The sequence below is a fragment of the Leopardus geoffroyi genome, chromosome A3, assembly GCF_018350155.1.
Source record: "Leopardus geoffroyi isolate Oge1 chromosome A3, O.geoffroyi_Oge1_pat1.0, whole genome shotgun sequence".
Classification (NCBI taxonomy): domain Eukaryota; kingdom Metazoa; phylum Chordata; class Mammalia; order Carnivora; family Felidae; genus Leopardus; species Leopardus geoffroyi.
The window spans coordinates 133813832-133832297 of record NC_059336.1 but is presented as its reverse complement, the minus strand read 5'-3'; the positions used below and the strand labels follow the sequence as shown (position 1 = coordinate 133832297).

Below are 18466 nucleotides of genomic sequence, written 5' to 3'. Positions count from 1 at the left end.
GCTGCGTGTCCTGTCCTCCTACTGCCCCTCAGTGACAGGGACCCTGCCCTGCCTTTGGCCCCTCTTCCCCCTACTTCTGGCCTTGCCCCCACTGCCTTGTCTGGCCCTGTCACATGGCCTTGCTGCCAGTTGGTCATGCTCTCTGGGCCCCTCCTCACCCAGCCTTTCCCAAATCTCTGTCCTGTCTTTTACTCCTGCTTCCTAGGTGAGTGCGTGCTGTCTGAAGACGCTCATAGAAAGGACAAGACCATCTGCATCTCTGGGGGGCCTTTATCTCTGCCCCCACGCTGCTCCCCATTGGCTCTCAGCCCTTCCTGCTCTGTGGCTTGCGTGCCTGTCAGAACACAGCACCATTTTGTGGATTCCTGTCCTTCCTGTAGGCTGTGGGATCCAGTATTGTGTCTGTGTCCTTAGTAGAGGCATCTTTTCTTCAAATGAGTGCTGATGCTTGATGCGTGTACTGGCCAGGTAGCCCTGCCACGTTTGCAGCCGTGAGTGGGTGCTGATGCTAACCTTCTGCATACCTTCTCAGCTCTCGCACCTGGGCCCTCAAGGGTTCTGCGTAGTCCTTGGGTCAAACGGAGCAGAGTAGGGAACCCCAGTTCTAGGTCAGGGGGAGCAGACACACACCTGGTGTCAACCTGTCCCCTGCTCCCCCACCCTGTAGACTCCTTGGTATAGGGAACCCCACTTCTAAAGCAAGGCCTCTGGGCAGGCGTCACCCTCTCACACCTGTGTGGGGCTACCTCCTGTCCAAGCTCTGTCCACCCTCTCCCCGCAGACAGCTACCCTTCGGGTCTGGGGTTAAACCCATCTGGGAAAAGTTGAGGGAAAAGACCCACACAGACTCAGGCTGCTGGCACAGGGGGTGGTGGGGTGCTGGGTATCCGTGGTGCAGTCTAGGAGGGGGTAATGCAGGCTCCCGGCCCTCTGACCTTACCATGCGTGGAGAGGGGTGAAGCTGGAGGAGTGCTAGAGCAAGACCCAGGTCCATGGTGGTCCCGTCCTGCCCTAGAGCCGGTCACTGACCAGATGACCTGATGGGTCTGCTGTGCCGTCCGTTGGGGTGGTGGGAGGGGACCTCCCTCACATTAACCCAGATGTTTCCAGTGGCCGGCGCTGTGCTCGTGCCTAGCAAATAATCGTCACAACAGCCGTATCAAATGGATGTTATTTCCCTGTTTTAGGGATATGGAAACCGAGGCCCAGGAGATAAGGAATCTGGGTGTGGGGATGTGGGAACTACAGCTCAGTCTGTGTTCCCTGAGCCCACGGTCCCTTTATTGTACCAGTGGCTCTTCACGATAAACCTGGGTCAGAAGGGTGAATTGGACTGCAGGAAACAACGCCTGGTGGTTCCCGCTCATGTTCCCTCTTGCCCGTCACTGCACTTCTTGGATGACAGAACAAGAGGATAGTTCTGGAGATGACAGACTTGGGGGCAGAGAGCCGTGGACAGAGGAAGGGCACTGTGACGTCTTTGTGCCAGAGTAGGGGAAGGGGAACAGTTCTGGTTAGCACGTCAGGCTCATTTGCATGCCCCCCCTCCTTTCTTTCCAGAAACCATCTCTGCTGCATTTAGAGGCTGGCTTTGGAGGTGGCAGGCCATTTGGGGCCTGAACACGCCTGGCCGTTCCTTCCTTCTCCCTTCCTCATTCTGGGTTTCCCTCCTCGTCCCTACTTCCCATTCCATCGTAGGGCAGCGGGGACGGGTCTCTGGGATGGGAAACAGGAACTGAGACGTGGAGGATCAAGACACGGCAAGACTCGGGGCAGTGGTCATTGAATCTTCCCCTTAAAGCCAGCCCCAAGGATGGATTGTGCAACCTGGACACGGGCAAATGGCGGTGTCGCACCATCACCTGCCTTCTGTCCATTCCCTGGCACTCAGGCCCGTGGGAAGGTTCTGGAACCCCAGAAATGCTTACGTAAGGCGGTCTAGGTGGGCCTCGCCTGAGCTCCCGGTGAAGGTCAGATGCGGCGCAGCTGGGGTGGCAGGAGCGGGGCGGTCACACGGCCCGGGAGACGCCTTTCTCGGTGAGTGGGAGTGGGTGGCATCCCTGGTAAGGATGAGCAGTGCCAGGTGGTTCTAGCCCTGGGCTGGGCGAAGGGCGTAAGGGAAGCCTGAGGCAGAGGCGGATGAGGGGGATTGTTTTCCCCAGACCTGACAGGAGGTAGCAGCACAAGTCCCCGGAGCGTCCCACGCGCTCTTCCCGGCCCTGGAAGCCAAGTGGCCATAAACTAGAGGGAGGGCGACACGGGGACCACAGAGTCCTGGAAGCTTGCCTCTCAGTCTGCCAGAACTCTCCCAGTTTGAACTCTTTAGTTCAAGGCCAAATAAATGACTCAGGGCAAGTCCAACTCTTTGAGTCAGTTTCTTCTACTTTAAATTGGGGAAATTGGCAGTGCTTTCACAAGATGCTGTGAATATCGTGTAAAGTCGTGTAAAGATGCTTCAAGTGCTCTGTGGAGGGGCCCCGGGGCGACTCAGCTGGTTGAGCGTCTGACTCATGATTTTGGCTCAGGTTATGATCTCACGGTTCGTAGGATCGAGCCCTGTGTTGGACCTGGGCTGATAGCGGGGAGCCTGCTTGGGATTCTCTCCCTCCCTCCCTCTCTGCCCGTCTCACTCACTCTCACACACATGGTAAATCAGTAAACTTAAAAGAAAGTGCTCTGTGGAATGTCAGGTGCTTTGTGACTCTTGGGACTATAGATGTCTACGTAGCTTGTCTGCTGCTGGCCTTTCTACCCGGGGCCGCCAACTCTACCTGAGTAACTTTGCTTCTGGGAACACGCCCGGAGCCTGTGGGCCACCCAGTCCTGCTCCCGCACCTTGGTGTGGCCATTTGTGGGGGGAGGGGGCACAGAGGGTGGCCTGTGCTGCACTGACACAGGTGTGAGAGGGGAAGCCTGCCTCGAGGCTTTGCTTGGAAAGCGGGGCTCCCCAGGATTCTGCCGGGTGGGGGAGCAGGGGACGGGCTGACACCCGGCGTCTTATCAGCTTCCCTTGTGCCCACTCTGCCCCATTCGACCCTGTGTGTGAAAGCCCAGAGAGGACAGGTGACCCCCTCCACTATGCTGGCCCAGAGCACCCCGCTGTGTCACTTGCTGTGTGGCCCTGCCTTTGCCTGTGTCACCCCTTTGGGGAGTTGGAAACACACCAGGGAGTGTTTGGAAGAATTTAAACGTTGACGGGGGGAAGAAACTTATTACCGGAAGTGAAAGGTTGGCATGAGCTACACAGGTATTTTTCTTCTTCTTCTTCTTCTTCTTCTTTTTTTTTTCCTTGTTACCATAACCATTATCAGACCCGAAAATATTTATCCTAGCGATTGCCCCAGTCCTGGGGAGATGGTGTTCCTGAACGGCCCCCTTGTTCGGCATAGTGTGGATCTGACCCCTTGGAGACCCAGGGGGCACTAACGAAAGCTCACCGCGGCCGAGTGCCTACAGTGCACAGATACCGTACCCGCCGATGATTTCTCCTGCGAAGCAAGCCTTATTCCCAAGGTACAGAGGAAAGCAACCGAGGTCGGTGAGGGGAAGTCATTCTCCTGAGGTCATGCTGTTGATATGTGGAAGTCCGGTTTAGAATTTTATCTGTTTGGTGAAAAAAACCAGTGACTTTGAACCACTGCGCTATTCCAAAGGATCCAGCACTGAGAGACCAGAACTGAGAGCACCTTCTCTTGGCTTCTCTCCTTTTTGGTGTCTCCCCGGAGGCGACGTTGTGGAGTTGGGATGTCGGTGGTAAAAGGGAATGAGGAGGCCTGAATGGAATTCCGGTTTTTCCCCTTTTCGATGCGTGTGTTACCTGAAGTCTAGTTTCAGTTACAAGATGTACTTTTTGAAAGAATTCATAAGACACAAATGTGGCAGCCGGCTGACAGCAGAAAGACCCCCCCCCCCCCCCACCCCTGTCAGGGGCCCAGTTGGCACAGAGGAGCCAGTATGCTAAAAGCCATGAGGCTGGGGGCAGAACCCGTAGAGTGAGTGTGAACGCTGGTTTGCGGGCAGACTCCCTGCGCCCCGGAAGCAGAGTCCTACTTAGCACCCCCTGGCTGCATGTGGGGCCCAGAGAAAACCGCTCGCTCACGTCCCGTCTCTCCTGTTTATGTCACTGAAGTGGAGGTCACGTGGCCTTAACCCTGTTTCCTGGGGAAATCAGCCTGGCCTGTGATTACATTGTCTTCTGGAACTGGGACAGATGTGGAAGGCTGACCTCAGCCCCAACTGAAGGTCACCTTCCCAGCCTCTCCCGCTGCTTCCGTATCACCAGGCCTCCACCGCCTGGCCCTGTGCAGCGGCCTCAGCCCTGCATACCAGACATCTTCTGGTATGATGGCCCCTATTCCGTTTGTCATTGTTCCCCAGAGATGGCCCATTTCCTGCTTGCATCTGGGCTCTTCAGTCCATCCAGGGGAGCAGAACTGAGGGGTGCCGTGTTTGTTGAAGGTGCCCGGGACTTCAGCCCAGACCCTCCTCCGGGAACGGGGCACCAGGGCCTCTGAGACGAGGACTGCCTTTCTTGGCTGCTGGGGTGTTGTAGCTGGCTTGCCAAAATTCTCCTTTCTCTTGTCAACTCCCCCAGATCTCCCAGAAGCTCTTTCCCCTGAAGTAAGAAATCAGGATGTAAAGCATTTTTATAAAGCTGGAATTCATTGTCATCTGTTTCCGCCTCTCTAGAAGAGTGATCTAGTAAAAGCCTGAGTTCCCGGCTGACGTCTCCAGTGATGGGGTTCATGGGAGGGCCTGTGGGTACTTGGCTCTTCCAACTTTACCAGCTTTTGAGGCTCTCCTTTGTTAACACAGCATTGTCACGTAGTCTGTGTATGACACAGTCCACTTCAGTCATGGTGACGACTGTCTAGAATGTAATCGTGTGAATGCCCAGTAGTCTGTGCAGTTACTCTCCTTGGTTGGGCATTTGGGGCTCTTTCCTATTGTTTTCTCTTTCAAAGTTCTGCTGAGAACATCTTTGTAGACGTAACTTGTGGGGAAAGGAGGGAGGGCATGGGGACGTATTTCTGCAATTGGACGGGGACAGAAGGAGAGAAACTGCTTTGGTGAAGCCCTTTGCCACCTCTGGCGAGCGTCCTTTGTGGAAGACCAGGGAGGGCAGTGATGCCCTCAGCTGCCATGGCTGGGAGCAGCTTGGAGACTCCAGTTCTGTTTTGTGTTTCAAACCATCACTCCCCGCCCGCCCCCCGCCCCCCGCCCCCAACCCTGTGCCTTTGTTCTTTTGATTTGTATTTATATCTTTTATCTGCCCCGGGACCTTCAATGACTTTCATGTTTTATGAGTTCTTAGCTTCCTGGGGTCCAGCCTCTGATGGCCACTGATGGCTGTAATCAGAGTGCTTGGGGCCACACCGTCTCAGCCAGTCAGGTTGGGTTAGTGACATTCCTTTTTCTATTTCAGAGAGCTGTTTATCTTCCATTATATCTTTCTAACCACACAAATCCTGCATAAACATCTTTCAAACAGTACCAAAAAATGAGGCTGCCTTCACTGTCTTTTCTGTCTCCTCAGTAACCATTGGGATGGATTCATGTGTCTTCCAGGATATTGTTCTGTGTATATACTTGTGTATGGAAAGACACAATTTTGAGTATTTTTCTTTATTGTTTCATCAGTTTCTTTGACACATTTTTTTGTGCTCAGAGTTAAATCCTATTTGATGTGAAAACAACTGAAGAAGATAGCCGTGTAGGATATTGAAGTCCCTTTTAAAAATTTTTTCAAGTATAACGTACTCATGTTGATGATACGTTTAAAAGTAGAAAAATCCGAAAAGTCCCCCAACTTTCCCTGAGACAACAAAGATTATTTGTTTCCTGTTATCTTTATATACGCAGTTTGTGTATACAATGCAACACTTGCTTATCCTCTCTAGTTTATAAAGTTTATTTCTTGCTTACAGTTGAGTGTGTGTGCGCAGGCTCGCGGGCTCAGTTGGTTCAATAAATTACCTTGTACTTTCCTACCTCCCAAGACGGAATTTTGAGAAAGGTCTGTTGCATTTCGATCTTTGGAAGCCGCTTTATTGTGTTTTTTTTTGTTCTTAGTGCCACATATACCCACGTGGGTCAGGATCAGCCACATGTACACGGGCCGGGTGTGGTGGCACCCCTCTCCCTGATGACAACCCCCAGGTTTGGACGCATCTATTGCAAGTACCTGCAATTGAAGACATGGTCAAGGTGCAGTTGGCGGTTGGGTGAGGGGGCTGGCTGTCCTCTGAATCAATGCTCACCTGGCTGCCCCCACTGGTGCTGGCACCTAGGCACAGAATCCGAGACGTTCTGAGGCGTAAAAACAACGTGTTGGAGAAAAATGAAAGAAGTCTGTCGTTTCTGGTTGCTGGTCCTCAAGGGTGGCCTGCTTTAGGAGTTGGCTGACGTGGGTTCTTGTGCACCTGTGTCTCCAGCTTACCAACTTGTGCTGTCTGCTCTCAGATGGCTCGGAAAGGGGACGAGGGGACCGATCTCTAGGTTCCTTTCACTCGTTGTGCGTGACCAAAATGCTGAGCTAATAAAGTGCCCTGTGAGGCATTGTCATTTTGGCAGCCTTTCTGGCTCTTTCCCCAGACTCTAGTTGATTTTAATTTCTTTTCCATCGAGAAGGCTTTAAATTTACTTTTATTCAGATTAGTATGCATACGCACACACGGAGATATAATTTATAGGATGATTATGAGCAAACACCCATCCAGCCATCACTTGTCCCTTCCTGACCCCTGGCCCCCGTCAGCCTTCCAGGAGTGCTCGCCTGCCTTCCCGTCAGCACCCTCCGAGGAGCCGCCGGCCCATCTGGGCCATCAACATCTCTCCTCGCTTCTGTTTGTAGTTGTATCAGCAACACTTAACGTTCCTAAACAGGAACAACATCATCGAGTTTTTCCTACTTTCCATTTTTACGGTCGTATACCGCCTGCATACTTTTGCAACTTACTTCTTTTGCATAACATTGTTGTGAAATTCGTTTATGTTCTGGGTGGATAACGTTTGTCCGTCTCCCTGCAGCGGTTCACGCGTTTTACCGTCACCGGGTATGTGGGTTTGTCCCGTTTTCGGCTCTTTCGAAGAGGGTCACGACCATCCTTGCCTTGTGGTGCAGATGTGTGTATACTCTGAGTAACCCCAGTTGAGTTAGAGAATACCAAGCGTGACCTTCTGGTGTGCCCTGATGCGTACGTGTCTCACGCAGCTTGATTTAGCTTCATATTTACTTGATCCTAATTCTTCGTGACACCTGCTGTTCCCCAGGCCTCTGCTGTATTCCCAGGAGGAGGTAGATCCATTATCGCTCTGGCTCTACACTGAGCCTGCAGGCCACAGTGCATTGCTGCGCTTCCCAGAAGGCTTCTGGAAATATCTGACACTGTCATTAATGTCCTGTGTTACTTCAAAAGTAATGTCAAGCGGGAGAGGAGACGAAGCTGCCATCTAGATGTCCGCGTGAGTCTTCCTTGGCAAAGCTATCCTTGGGGGCACAGATCTGGGTGTCACTTTGTTTTCTTATTTGGTCTGTGTCTTTCGAAAATGTCATTTCCCCTCAGGTCAGCCTTTCCCAAAAGGAACGAGGGAGATATGACGGGACAGCAGAGTAGAACATGCCTCCCCGGCGGCCCAGACCGTGGTCTCCCGGCCTTTCCTGCCCCATGGCAGCATCTTTGGGTTCCCAGGATGAAGCCGGCCGCTCTCCACCGTTGCTGGCTCAAATTGAGAACTGGGGGGCCAAACTGGTCCTGTGCCAAGGGGAGACTGGGCTGGCCAATAAGATTGGAGAAACCTTTGTGTGAATCTTCTGGGCTGGGGGTTGGCGGACTTCGTGAAGGGCCAGACAGTGAACATTTTAGGCTTTGCAGGCCGAGAAGCAAAAGTGAGGGTCTTATATAGGTGCTTACATAATAAGAGAGAAAATAAATTTCCACAAGTTTTTTATTAACAAAGTTCAAAATATCTTATCTCTGGAGTATAACCCTTTGGTAACACTCGTCTCTTCATCAGAAGAGGGGAATTCTTTCGGGGGAGATTTCTTCCTTGGGATTCAAAGCTAGTGTTCCCCTCCACCTCATTGTCCTGTCGAGTGGAAACATTCACCTGTGCAGATCCTTAGCACGTGGCCGCACAAAAACTGGCCCCCCCGGTAGGTGCCCACCTGCCCCAGGCTCATCTCCTCAGACAGACCGTGGACTTGGCCTCCACCATCCAGCATCAGGACGTAGGTGCCTCTGAGCCAGGATGGACTTCCCTGTAGGCTCTGGGGACAAACACTACCTCAGCCCTCCAGAGGGAGAAGAGCTGTCACACGGTCATATCTGTGCGCTGCCCATGGGGGAAGGAGGGAGAGGCCCCCCTCGATGAAGGCAGGGGCTCCCGAGCGTTAGGGGATGGTGCACGGAGGGGTCTGCAGGGACAGAGGAGGAGCAAACGGGCGGCATGTTTAGACCCGGTCGGTATGTTGTATGTGGCTTCGGCTCCGGAGAAAGGTGGCGAGACAGGAGCTGGATTTTTTACCTGACTAAATTGTAGTTTACCTTCCATATTCCTGTGCGGCTGCCCTGTTGGACAGCACAGGTGTGAAGAAGGAAAAGAGTGAATGGTGTTGTGTCCCCTCCTGGGAGGGCTCCCCTCACGCCCCCTGCACCCTCCCTGGAGCCGGCGTCCGTGGACGAGCCGCGGAGACCACGGGGAGCTGCTCGCAGGAATGAACCAGAACCCTGGCCCTTCATGCAAGGGTCCAAGGGATCAAAGGAGGCGCTTTTAGAATGGTTGGAAAGCGTTGTTTATTTTCCTCTAAAATATCTTGAGACACATCTCTACAGTCTTGTTTATGTGATAAATTTACTCTGTGAAACTTGTTTTATAAACTGAGGGTCAGCTGCAGTGTAGGCCCTCAGGATTAATGGGGTTTGGCCAGGCGTTAGCTGTTGTGCCGGCCCCGCCTAGGTCCGTAGTGGCTGTTCAGCTTTTGCCTGTGTTTATAGTGTTTACACACACATTCTGACCAAGGTGGCCGTTCTTTTTCCTTCTGTTTAGCTCGGGTAGTTTTGGGGAGGGCGGGTGTGGGGGAGCGCCCCCGTTAGGGATCTCAGCCCGATTGGTGGACCCCTTTGGTTCCTTGAGGCTCTCCAGTTTTGCTATTTTGTTGTTTCAGGTTTCCGGTGCTGTTTTTATTTGTAATTGACGGAAGACTATTTCTGGCACTCAGTCTTAATCATTCCGACTTCTCCTGCCCAAGCTTAATCTTAATTATCTGTAAATATGCTCCGTAATGAAGGGCGTGGTTTTGAGTGGGGAGGTAATTGCTTTTCCCTCTTGCAGTTTTAATTTAAAATTACCTCTCCGCCTACCTTACCTTTCTTTCCAGGCTCTTCTTAACAGACTGCAGAAATGCAGCGGTTACCGTTTATCCACTCTTCCCCTGAGTTCAGGAAACAGCACATCCCCTTTAATAACAGAGGTAGAATATTCCATATGGTGGCCTATTTTTACAAGACTTTTATGCAGGAAAAAATCAGGGAGGGGTGTGCCCCACAGGACGACGTGGGAGGAAACTTGCCAGCGTTGAGCAATGTTATGAAGCCTATTTCATCTGTGGTCGGCCTTCCGCACTGAGGTGTATAGGGCTAGTCTGGTCCACAGTTTTCTCGGCACAATTGAGCAAAAGCCCTGTGGACAGAAGATTGTTCTGTCATTTGTGGGAGTGCCAGAGCCTGGAGAGCTAAACTCAGTTGAGGAGGCCGAATAGATCTCCCTGGGCACACGCTGACTTTTCCAGAATGTCTGCTGCCCTGTACCAGTCCCATATGGCTTCCTAATCATGGGTCCCAGCCGGGCCCTTCCTTGTTGGGTATCCGTTCCCTGAGTCTACTTCCTGCCTGCTCAGATCCATTGTTCCCACTGTGGCTTGAGTGACCTTCAAGTACAGCTCTCCATTCTCCCTGCCTGAGAACCTTCGGTAGCTGCCCACTGTCTGCAGGCTCAGCCGGATACCCTTGCCAGCCTCTGTGTCCCTGCCTGCCTTTCTGGTCTCACGGTCACGGACGGAGCTGCTCTCTGAGTCCCGTCCCATGTCAGCTTTGTGCTGGGCACTGGGGACAGAGCGGAGAGCATCCTGCCCTTACGGGAGATCTCTGAAAAAGGTAACAAGAAACATAAAATCAATCGTATTAATATCTTCTTTAACCTAACATGTCCAAAATATTATCATTTGACTGTGTGGTACTGGCCGTATTTCCAGGCTCAGTGGACACGTGCTGTTGTAGGTACATTGGCTAGGAAGCGCGGGTCTTGAGGTGAGCGGCACAAATGGAAAAGCAGTTACGTGAGAGTCCTGGGCTTCTGGCTTTGTGTTTCTCTAGGGCATTATCCGGCTACATTGTGAACTCCATGCAGGCATGGGCGTGGCCCTGTTTTGCTCACCTGTTGTGTCTGGGACACCTCGCTTAGTACTTAGCACATAGTAGGTCCTCACTAAATTTCATCAGGCGAACTATTGAGTAAGCACAGGGTTACGGGAAAAGTCTGGGTGAGTACCTAACCTGTCTGAGGAGGCTTTCAGGAGGAGGACCTGCCTCCAAGTCAACTCGCAAAGCCGGGGTAAAACTAAGGGGTCAAGAGGAGGCAGGGAAGAGCACACAGTGTTAGAAATAAAGAGGAGGAAGAAGGTTGGGAGGGGCTGCAGGAGTTCGTTGGGACGGAACTTCAGGTGCGCTTGGGGCAGGGGTCCAGAGACGATGCTGGAGAAGTAATGGGGGCCAGATCGTGAGGAGCTTTTAAAGCTGCTACGGAGTCGAGGCCTCATACTGGGGACGTGCGGAAATAGCGCCAGCGTCGTGGGCTGGGAGTGGCCCCTCAGATTCCTGTTCCGCGTTTCTCTCCTGTGTTTTCTCCGTTCACTCCTCCTCCCAGCCCGCAGAAAGGGCTTCATGAGAATATTGGCTGACTTCTGTTACCGTGTAGGCTAACCGGGCTGGGGGGCTGCCTTCTGCTGTCTGTGGGAAGCTTCAGGAGGAGGAGCAGGCTTCATTATTTGAGTGCAGTCGCGATTCCCGACCGAATTCTCTCCAAGTGCTGGAGTAGATGTCGGTTAGATCGAATGTGTTTTTCAGTCATGGCCCTTCACGTGGGGGTCAGGACCTTCCACAGCTGTGATGAGTGCGCTGACCTGTCGTACTCTCTGACGTGCGGTCGATAAAGCTTTGGGAGCCAGTGTTTCTAACCAGCCCTGAGCAGATCCATCCCATCTTCTTGTGGCCCCTGGTAGAACCCAACAGGTCGGTGCACACGCTGGAGGGCACTGCCTGCTGGGTGGCAGAGTGGGGAGTAGAAAGTGATGAGTCTTCGGGAGGGAGTTCACTGGTTATGTACTTTTTCCAAATCCCTTTTCACATCTCAAGGGAAGGTCTGGAACGGATGAGAAATGACCTAGGAAAATAAGAGCTAGCTCTCTACGAGAAATTTCGACATCTTTGTGGCCGTTCATGCCTACCTCTTCCTCCAGTGTGTCAGAAAATAATGCTTTTTAAAATGCAACTTCTCGGGGCGCCTGGGTGGCTCAGTCGGTTGAGCGTCTGACTTCAGCTCAGGTCATGATCTCGCAGTTTGTGAGTTCGAGCCCCGCGTCGGGCTGTGTGCTGACAGCTCAGAGCCTGGAGCCCGCTTCGGATTCTGTGTCTCCCTCTCTCTCTGCCCCTCCCCTGCTCACACTGTTCCCTCCCACCCCCCAAATAAATCAAACATATAAAAACTAAAATACAGTTTCTCTTTTTATTGTAACCACTCTGTCAACTGTCTGCTGCCTGGTGATCATTTTTCTATTTAGTAATTGTCAGCACCAATCACATCTGTTCTTAGCCTCTGCTAAAAGAGTCCTTGTCGCTTTCGAATAGGACTTAGGATGCTGATATGGAAGGTGATTCGGGAAGCCTGGCAGGGAAGGACTGTGCTGTTGCTCTGAGGCCGTGTGCTCTGTTTCTGATGACAGTCTGTTGCAGGGTTTTGTGATTAAATCTCACGACGAGTAATAATAACGTCATCGAGTGTATACCAGATTTGGGGCTCAGCACTTGCCCTGGAGTTCTTAGTTTCTTTACGGTAACCTGCGTGATGGGTGTCACTATCCCAGGTTACAGATGCTCTCTTCCGCCTGTCACCACTGAAAGTGACACGTTGCTCTTCTGGGGTGTTCAGTTGGGTTAAAGGGAAATTTGACACCTGTGCCTTTTGTGGAAGTAGAGCTGTAATTCAGACCCCTGATTTGATCAGTCACTGAGCAGGTATTCCGTGAGCACTTGCTACGTGCTAGGCGTTGTAAGGGCCGCATGCTACCGCCGTGTAGTGGTTGGTCTGTTAAGGTGTGAAAGCAAATGGAGCGTCATAGAGGAATATTAAAGACTTAGGTGTGTCTAATTAATCGTTCAACCCGGCGAAGTAGGAATTGTTATCCCTGGTTCTGGAAGAGAAATCTAGGCTAGAAAAGGGTTAGGCAGAACATGCCTTCCAACCCCAAACAAATTCCCGTCTGGGTCTTTCCAAATCCAGAGTGGGTTTGCCTCCCACCAGACAGCTCTGCCTCTGAGTGGGGGGGCTGTCTGGCCTGCGCGTTGGCGGTCTTGCCAGGGTGGGGACACACTTGTGACAGATCTGCCCCCCCGCCCCCCGTCGCTCCCCCTGCTCCCTGTCCTTGGCCTGTGTCCGGAAGGAGCCCCTGGCAGACTCCCGAGCCTTGCTTGTTCACAGGGAGGATTGAGGCTTGGTGGGAGTGGAGTTGGTCCGGGTTAACTCTTAACTCGTATGGGGATGACTCCGTCTTCACACTGAGCCGCACGCTGGGGCTTTGTGCCACGGAAACAGTTCCGCAGGGGCCTCCAGAGTGGCTCTCACAAGGCCATTCTCTGATAGTCGTGATCTGAGCTCAAACACGTTTTAATTATGCACTTCTCTATGTTTTAGGCTTTGGACGTGGACCGGATGGTTCTTTACAAGATGAAGAAATCCGTGAAAGCAATAAATATCTCTGGGCTGGGTGAGTACACGTCCTTTCCTAGCGGTTTCCTTGTGCAAATCCTCACGTTAGCAGTACTGGTGCCATGATGGTGATCACCATTGATGAAACCAAACCTTTTCTTCTAGGCGTGTGCATTGTCAAGTTGATTTGGGATATTTAGCTTTTAGGAGTGTGTTTTGTTCTGTAAATTGTCTGATCTGGCCCGGTGGTTCACCTTCCACCCCCAGCTTTCTCCTGCGCTGCCTCCTGTTCCCTGAAGTGCAGCTGGGTTTTCCGTCCTGCATGAGCTACCGTCCTGCATGAACCAGCTTTGTCTGACTGGTCAGCAGGAACGCCGGCCTCATTCCAGCCTCGGTTGTGCGGTCTGTGTGTTACTCATGTCAGCGTGGCCCCTCCATTTCTCTTCTCCAGTCCTCGGCCTTCTTGTTTCGGATACTGTTAACGTAAAAGCACAATCAACTGCTCCAAGTAACGTCTGATCGGGACCAAAACTTTTTTTGAACCGTGAGTTCATGACCTGAGCTGAGATCAAGAGTCAGATGCTTAACCGGCTGAGCCACCCAGGTGCCCCGAAAATAATTTTTTTAAGTCATTAAGTGACAATGTGGTTTCCCCCAGAAACAAGCAAGTGGCAGCCTTGGAGGACTGGGGGTTGTGAGGGCTCCCAGAGAGGCTGAGCAAGGTGATGGATTGCAGACAGCACGGCTGGCTTGTGGGCGAGCACACCAGTGCTAAGTGGGGCAGAAACACTGCCTTTGTCCGCGGCTGGTGGCCTGGGAAGAGGGGGTGAGGGGGCCCAGGGTCTGCACCTACAGAAGCAGTCAGCCCATGGATGGCTGTACATCGTCCCCTTCCCCCTCGTGGTGTTTCCCTTTACGACAGTAGTGAATGGAGTAGGAGGACAGGGAATGCCAGAGGGCTAAGAGGAAGGAGGGGCGCAGAAGGGTCTGGAAGTGCCTCTTGCACCCAAGCCTGCCCCCACCCACGTCCGGCCATTGTGAGCACCACCTCCAGTAACTGCTTTCGCCCCCCTCAGGGAGGGCAGTGCAAGCCAAGATTAAGAAGAGGCCAGTAGGAAACCTCAGCTGCAAAGATGATATTGCAGTCAAGAATTGCCAAGGACGTTTAGGAACAGATTTCACAAAAGACAGGCAAGAACTATGTTGAAAACTACAAAACCGAATTAAAGACCCAGAAAAACGGGAGAGGTGTATGATGTCCCTGGGTTGGAGGACTCGATGTAGTTACTTTGTCTTTTCTCCCCAAATTGATCTCAAGATGCAGCACAATCCTAATCAAAATTCCTGCAGGAGAAATTGACAAGCTGATTCTAAACTTTATGTGGAAACACACACAGGACCCAGAAAATGCCAAGCAATCAGGGTACAAAAACAAGTTGGAGAATTTCAACCATCTGACTTCAAGTCTTGTGAGATAGTCGTGATCTAGACAGTGTTGCTGATGGAGGGGGGGGGGGGCAACAAAGAGATCAGTGGAACAAAAGACAAAGTGTAGGGGTGCCTGGCCGGGTCAGTCTGTAGAGCATGTGACCCTTGATCTCGAGGTTGTGGGTTCAAGCCTCACGTTGGTTGTAGAGATTACTTAAAAATAAAATCTTAAGAAAAAAAAAAAAAAGCCTGGAAGTAGACCCTTACTGAGATGTTTCTGCTTGTCAGCATGTTGCCAAGGAAGTCCCCTGGGGAAATGAAGGTGTTTCTAGCACGTGGTGCTTGAGCATCTGGATCTTTCCATCAGAACAAATGCAGTACAGCCCTCTCTTCTACCCTACACAAACAGTAATTCAAAGTGGATGATAGATTCACCTGTGAAAACTAAAACTAAAAGTTGTTTAAAGAACACATAGGAGAACATCTTTACAACATGGGGTGGGCAAGGCTCCTTGGATAGGACACAGAAGGCAATATGGCTTCAAAGAAAAAAATTGATAAATTAAACTTCATCAAAATGAGACACTCCTACGTGCTCAAAAATGCTATTAAGAATAGCCTACGCCTGGGTGGCGCAGTCGGTTAAGCGTCCGACTTCAGCCAGGTCACGATCTCGCGGTCCGTGAGTTCGAGCCCCGCGTCAGGCTCTGGGCTGATGGCTCAGAGCCTGGAGCCTGTTTCCGATTCTGTGTCTCCCTCTCTCTCTGCCCCTCCCCCGTTCATGCTCTGTCTCTCTCTGTCCCAAAAATAAATAAACGTTGAAAAAAAAAAAAAAAAAAGTTTAAATAAAAAAAAAAAAAAAAGAAAGAAAAAGAAAAAGAAAAAAAAAAAAAGAATAGCCTAACATTTGACAGGCCCCCAATCAAGAAACTGAAGAGCTCACACTCGAGGAAACTAAATTAGAACAGGACTTTAAAATAAGAGTATATGATTAACACCCTTAGAAAGGCAAAGGAGGTTATTAAGTTACTGAAACAGAAAAGGTACTAGTGAAAAAGAACCAGCGGAAGGCTTGGAAGTAGAAAAACATGTAATTGTTGAAATAAAAACTAAAATCTGCTAAATATTTAGCAGGCTGTACACATAGGAGAGGGGGAGGGTGGTCTGTGAGGCCCCCTGTTGCCGGAACATGAGCTTAAGGGATGGACACTGTAAAGTAAAACTCAGGAGCCACAGAAAATAGATTCAGAGGGGTCACTATCAGCATCCACCCAAAAGGACTTCCAGAAGAGGGAAGAGAAAATGGAAAAGTGGGGGCACCTGGGTGGCTCAGTGGTTGGGCATCTGACTTTGGCTCAGGTCGTGATCTTGTGATTTGTGGGTTCCAGCCCCCCTTTGGGCTCTGTGCTGGCAGCTCAGAGCCTGCTTCAGATCCTCTGTCCTCCTCTCTCTCTACCCCTTCCCTACTTGTGTGTGCACATTCTCTCTCTCTCTCTCTCTCTCTCTTTCAAAAATAAATAATGAAAAAAAATAAAAAGGGAAATTTTTGAAAAAGTAATAGCTGAAAAATTCTCAGAACTAAAGAAAGATTTAAGATCTCAGATTGAGAGAGTCCACTGAAATTCTAAGGGAAACAGATTATACACACATGTATGTGTACCTACAGTGTATATGGTATGTATGTGTGTACATATGTCCCTGTGCATGTATATATATATAAAATATTTGGGGGAAATTTGCTAAAAAATGATTGCTTTAGCATTTTGACTTTATAGATATTTTTCCTCCTTTCACTTTCCATATTTCATATATTGTAATGTATTGATGTTAAAATGATTAGACAGGTATTAAGTTGTTTATGGCTAACTTCCAAATGGATGTGAAAGAAATTCAAGAAAGCAAAGAAGAGGTGGGAGGGACTTAAGTGGTTTGTGACTGAGCTTGTCCTGACTGAATTCGAAAGCTTTTTGGACCTGGACTTTGTGGCCCTCGCTGTTGTGCCCTGGGGCAGCTCACTTAGCACTTTGTAGCCCTGGTTTCCTTGGCTCTGAGATAATGCAGTTGGGTTAGGATGCAGATCAGTGGTTCTCAGCCAGGGTGGTCTTGCACCCCCCGTTTGGTATGAACACCTGAGAGGTGCGTGTGCACACGTGTGGGGGCCTTGTGCGCGTGCTGTTGGCACCTTACGGTAGAGGCCAGGGATGCTGCTGAAGGTCCTACAGTGCACAGGACAGTTCCCAGCAATGAATTAGCTGGCCCAGAGGGTCATCAGTGCCACAGTGGAAAGCCTCATCTAGATGTGCCTGAGTCCTCTGCGGTGTATAAAAAACAAAGCAAAAACACAAGCCACCATCTTTAGCTTGCCTTTGCATAAACATTGATTGATTACCTGACAACTGCTGATTTTATGCAAGAAAGAAGTGGAATTAGAATTATCATTGGCTAACATGTAACTGGAAGTAAACATACGTAGGAAATTATTTTCTATTTAAAAGGAAATAACAAAGAGCCTAAATCTGATCAGGTTCAAAAGTGATTTTAAAGTCATATGTCAAGAAGGCTGTTCTGATCAGAAATAAAAATGGAGCACTGCGCTTCTCGTGCAGACGTTGGCCACGTGACTGCCACCAGTCCTGAGAAGGACATGTGTGTCCCCATAGGCTGGCCCAGTGCTGTGCCTTGTAGCTTTCAACAAGCATAGAGGGAGGAGGCGTAAACACATTGGTGTCAGGAAGCAAGACTGTATGAATTTAGTAACACTCATGTCTCATCCGCCTTTCTCACCTCTGTTGTTGAGCGTGGGCCACAAACCCCCTTCCTTTACCTGCCCCAGAGTCATTTTCTAAAATAGAGCCTAGTGGGGGCCTCCAGGTGGCTCAGTCAGTTAAGTGTCCGACTTCGGCTCAGGTCATGATCTCACGGTCTGTGACTTCGAGCCCCGTGTCAGGCTTGGTGCTGACAGCTCAGAGCCTGGAGCCTCTTCGGATTCTGTGTCTCCCTCTCTATCTGCTCTTCCCCCATTCACGCTCAGTCTCTCTCTCTCTCAAAAAAATGAATAAACATTAAAAGCAAAAGTTAAAAAAAAAAATAGAGCCTAGTGATGCCACTTCTCTGCTCAGAACTCTGCGGTGTTTTCACATTATCCACTTTGATGTTTGTGAAGGGGAGTTCAGAGCCTGGGAGAGATGAGGGAGGCCTTCATGGGCTCTAGAATCTTAGGGAAATTGGGGTAAAAGCACAGGTAAGCAGGTGTCTACTCCGGCAGGACTAGCTGAAGATTTTAACATGCTAATGTGGATTGTGAGAGGAGATGTCCTAACCTTTTCCAGATTTGTTTGCTTATGAAATTGCCACTGACTCCCTTCCTCAATCCAACATAAGCCTCCACTTAGTTAAGCACAGCAGAAGACCAGATGCAGACCGAGCCCCTGGCTCCCCCCCCCCCCGGCCCCCCTGGCCCCAGGCCACCTGTCCAGGGGTCCCTTCTCTGTGCCTGTCTTTGGAATAGCTTGAGTTTCCCCCAGCATGCCAGTATTTGTGCCTTCTTCCCTTTGCACGTTCTCTTCTGTCTGCTCGAAGTGACATTTTGCCACTTTATTAGAGGAAACTGAGGCGTGAGCAAGTTGAGAAGTTGGTTCTGGAATTTTAACATTGTACTCTGGGCACCCAACCTGTGTCCTTCCAGAGGTGCCACACAGCAGGCTGTTAGCCTGACCTTGGGGGACCTCCTATTTCTGTGATCTTTTTTACCCATCTAATAGATCATGCCAAGCTTGAGTTATTATAAGGCCATGAGTCTGAATTATTTTGAAGTCAGAGTACTGATCCTGAAGTCTTTATTTCAGGGCAGTGTTGTCCTGCTTCAAAAAAGTCACCTGAGGAAACCCTATGCCTTTTCCTGTGATGCTGCTGACACTGTTCACAGCATTTTGGAAAACTCTTCTCTAGAACTGCTTTTAGTAATACATTCTCTTGAATATTTTTGGTAGAGGGGTGTGACTAAGGATAACAGTAGACATCAGAGATCAGTGGGGCGCATTCTGGATGGGATTAGCCG

The 18466-nt window shown here is 50.5% G+C and overlaps 1 protein-coding gene across 10 annotated transcripts in view; it reads left to right on the top strand.

Annotated features, from left to right (window-relative positions):
* ASAP2 (ArfGAP with SH3 domain, ankyrin repeat and PH domain 2) overlaps positions 1–18466 on the top strand; it is a 174023-nt gene that overhangs the window by 49650 nt on the left and 105907 nt on the right. For 9 of the 10 annotated variants that reach the window (XM_045447775.1, XM_045447774.1, XM_045447773.1 and 6 more), the window contains exon 2: positions 12967–13039. In XM_045447775.1, the coding sequence (XP_045303731.1) occupies positions 12967–13039 (73 nt within the window). Of the gene's footprint in view, positions 1–10067; positions 10155–12966; positions 13040–18466 lie in introns of those variants that run through there. The other variant, XM_045447771.1, reaches the window with a different exon arrangement.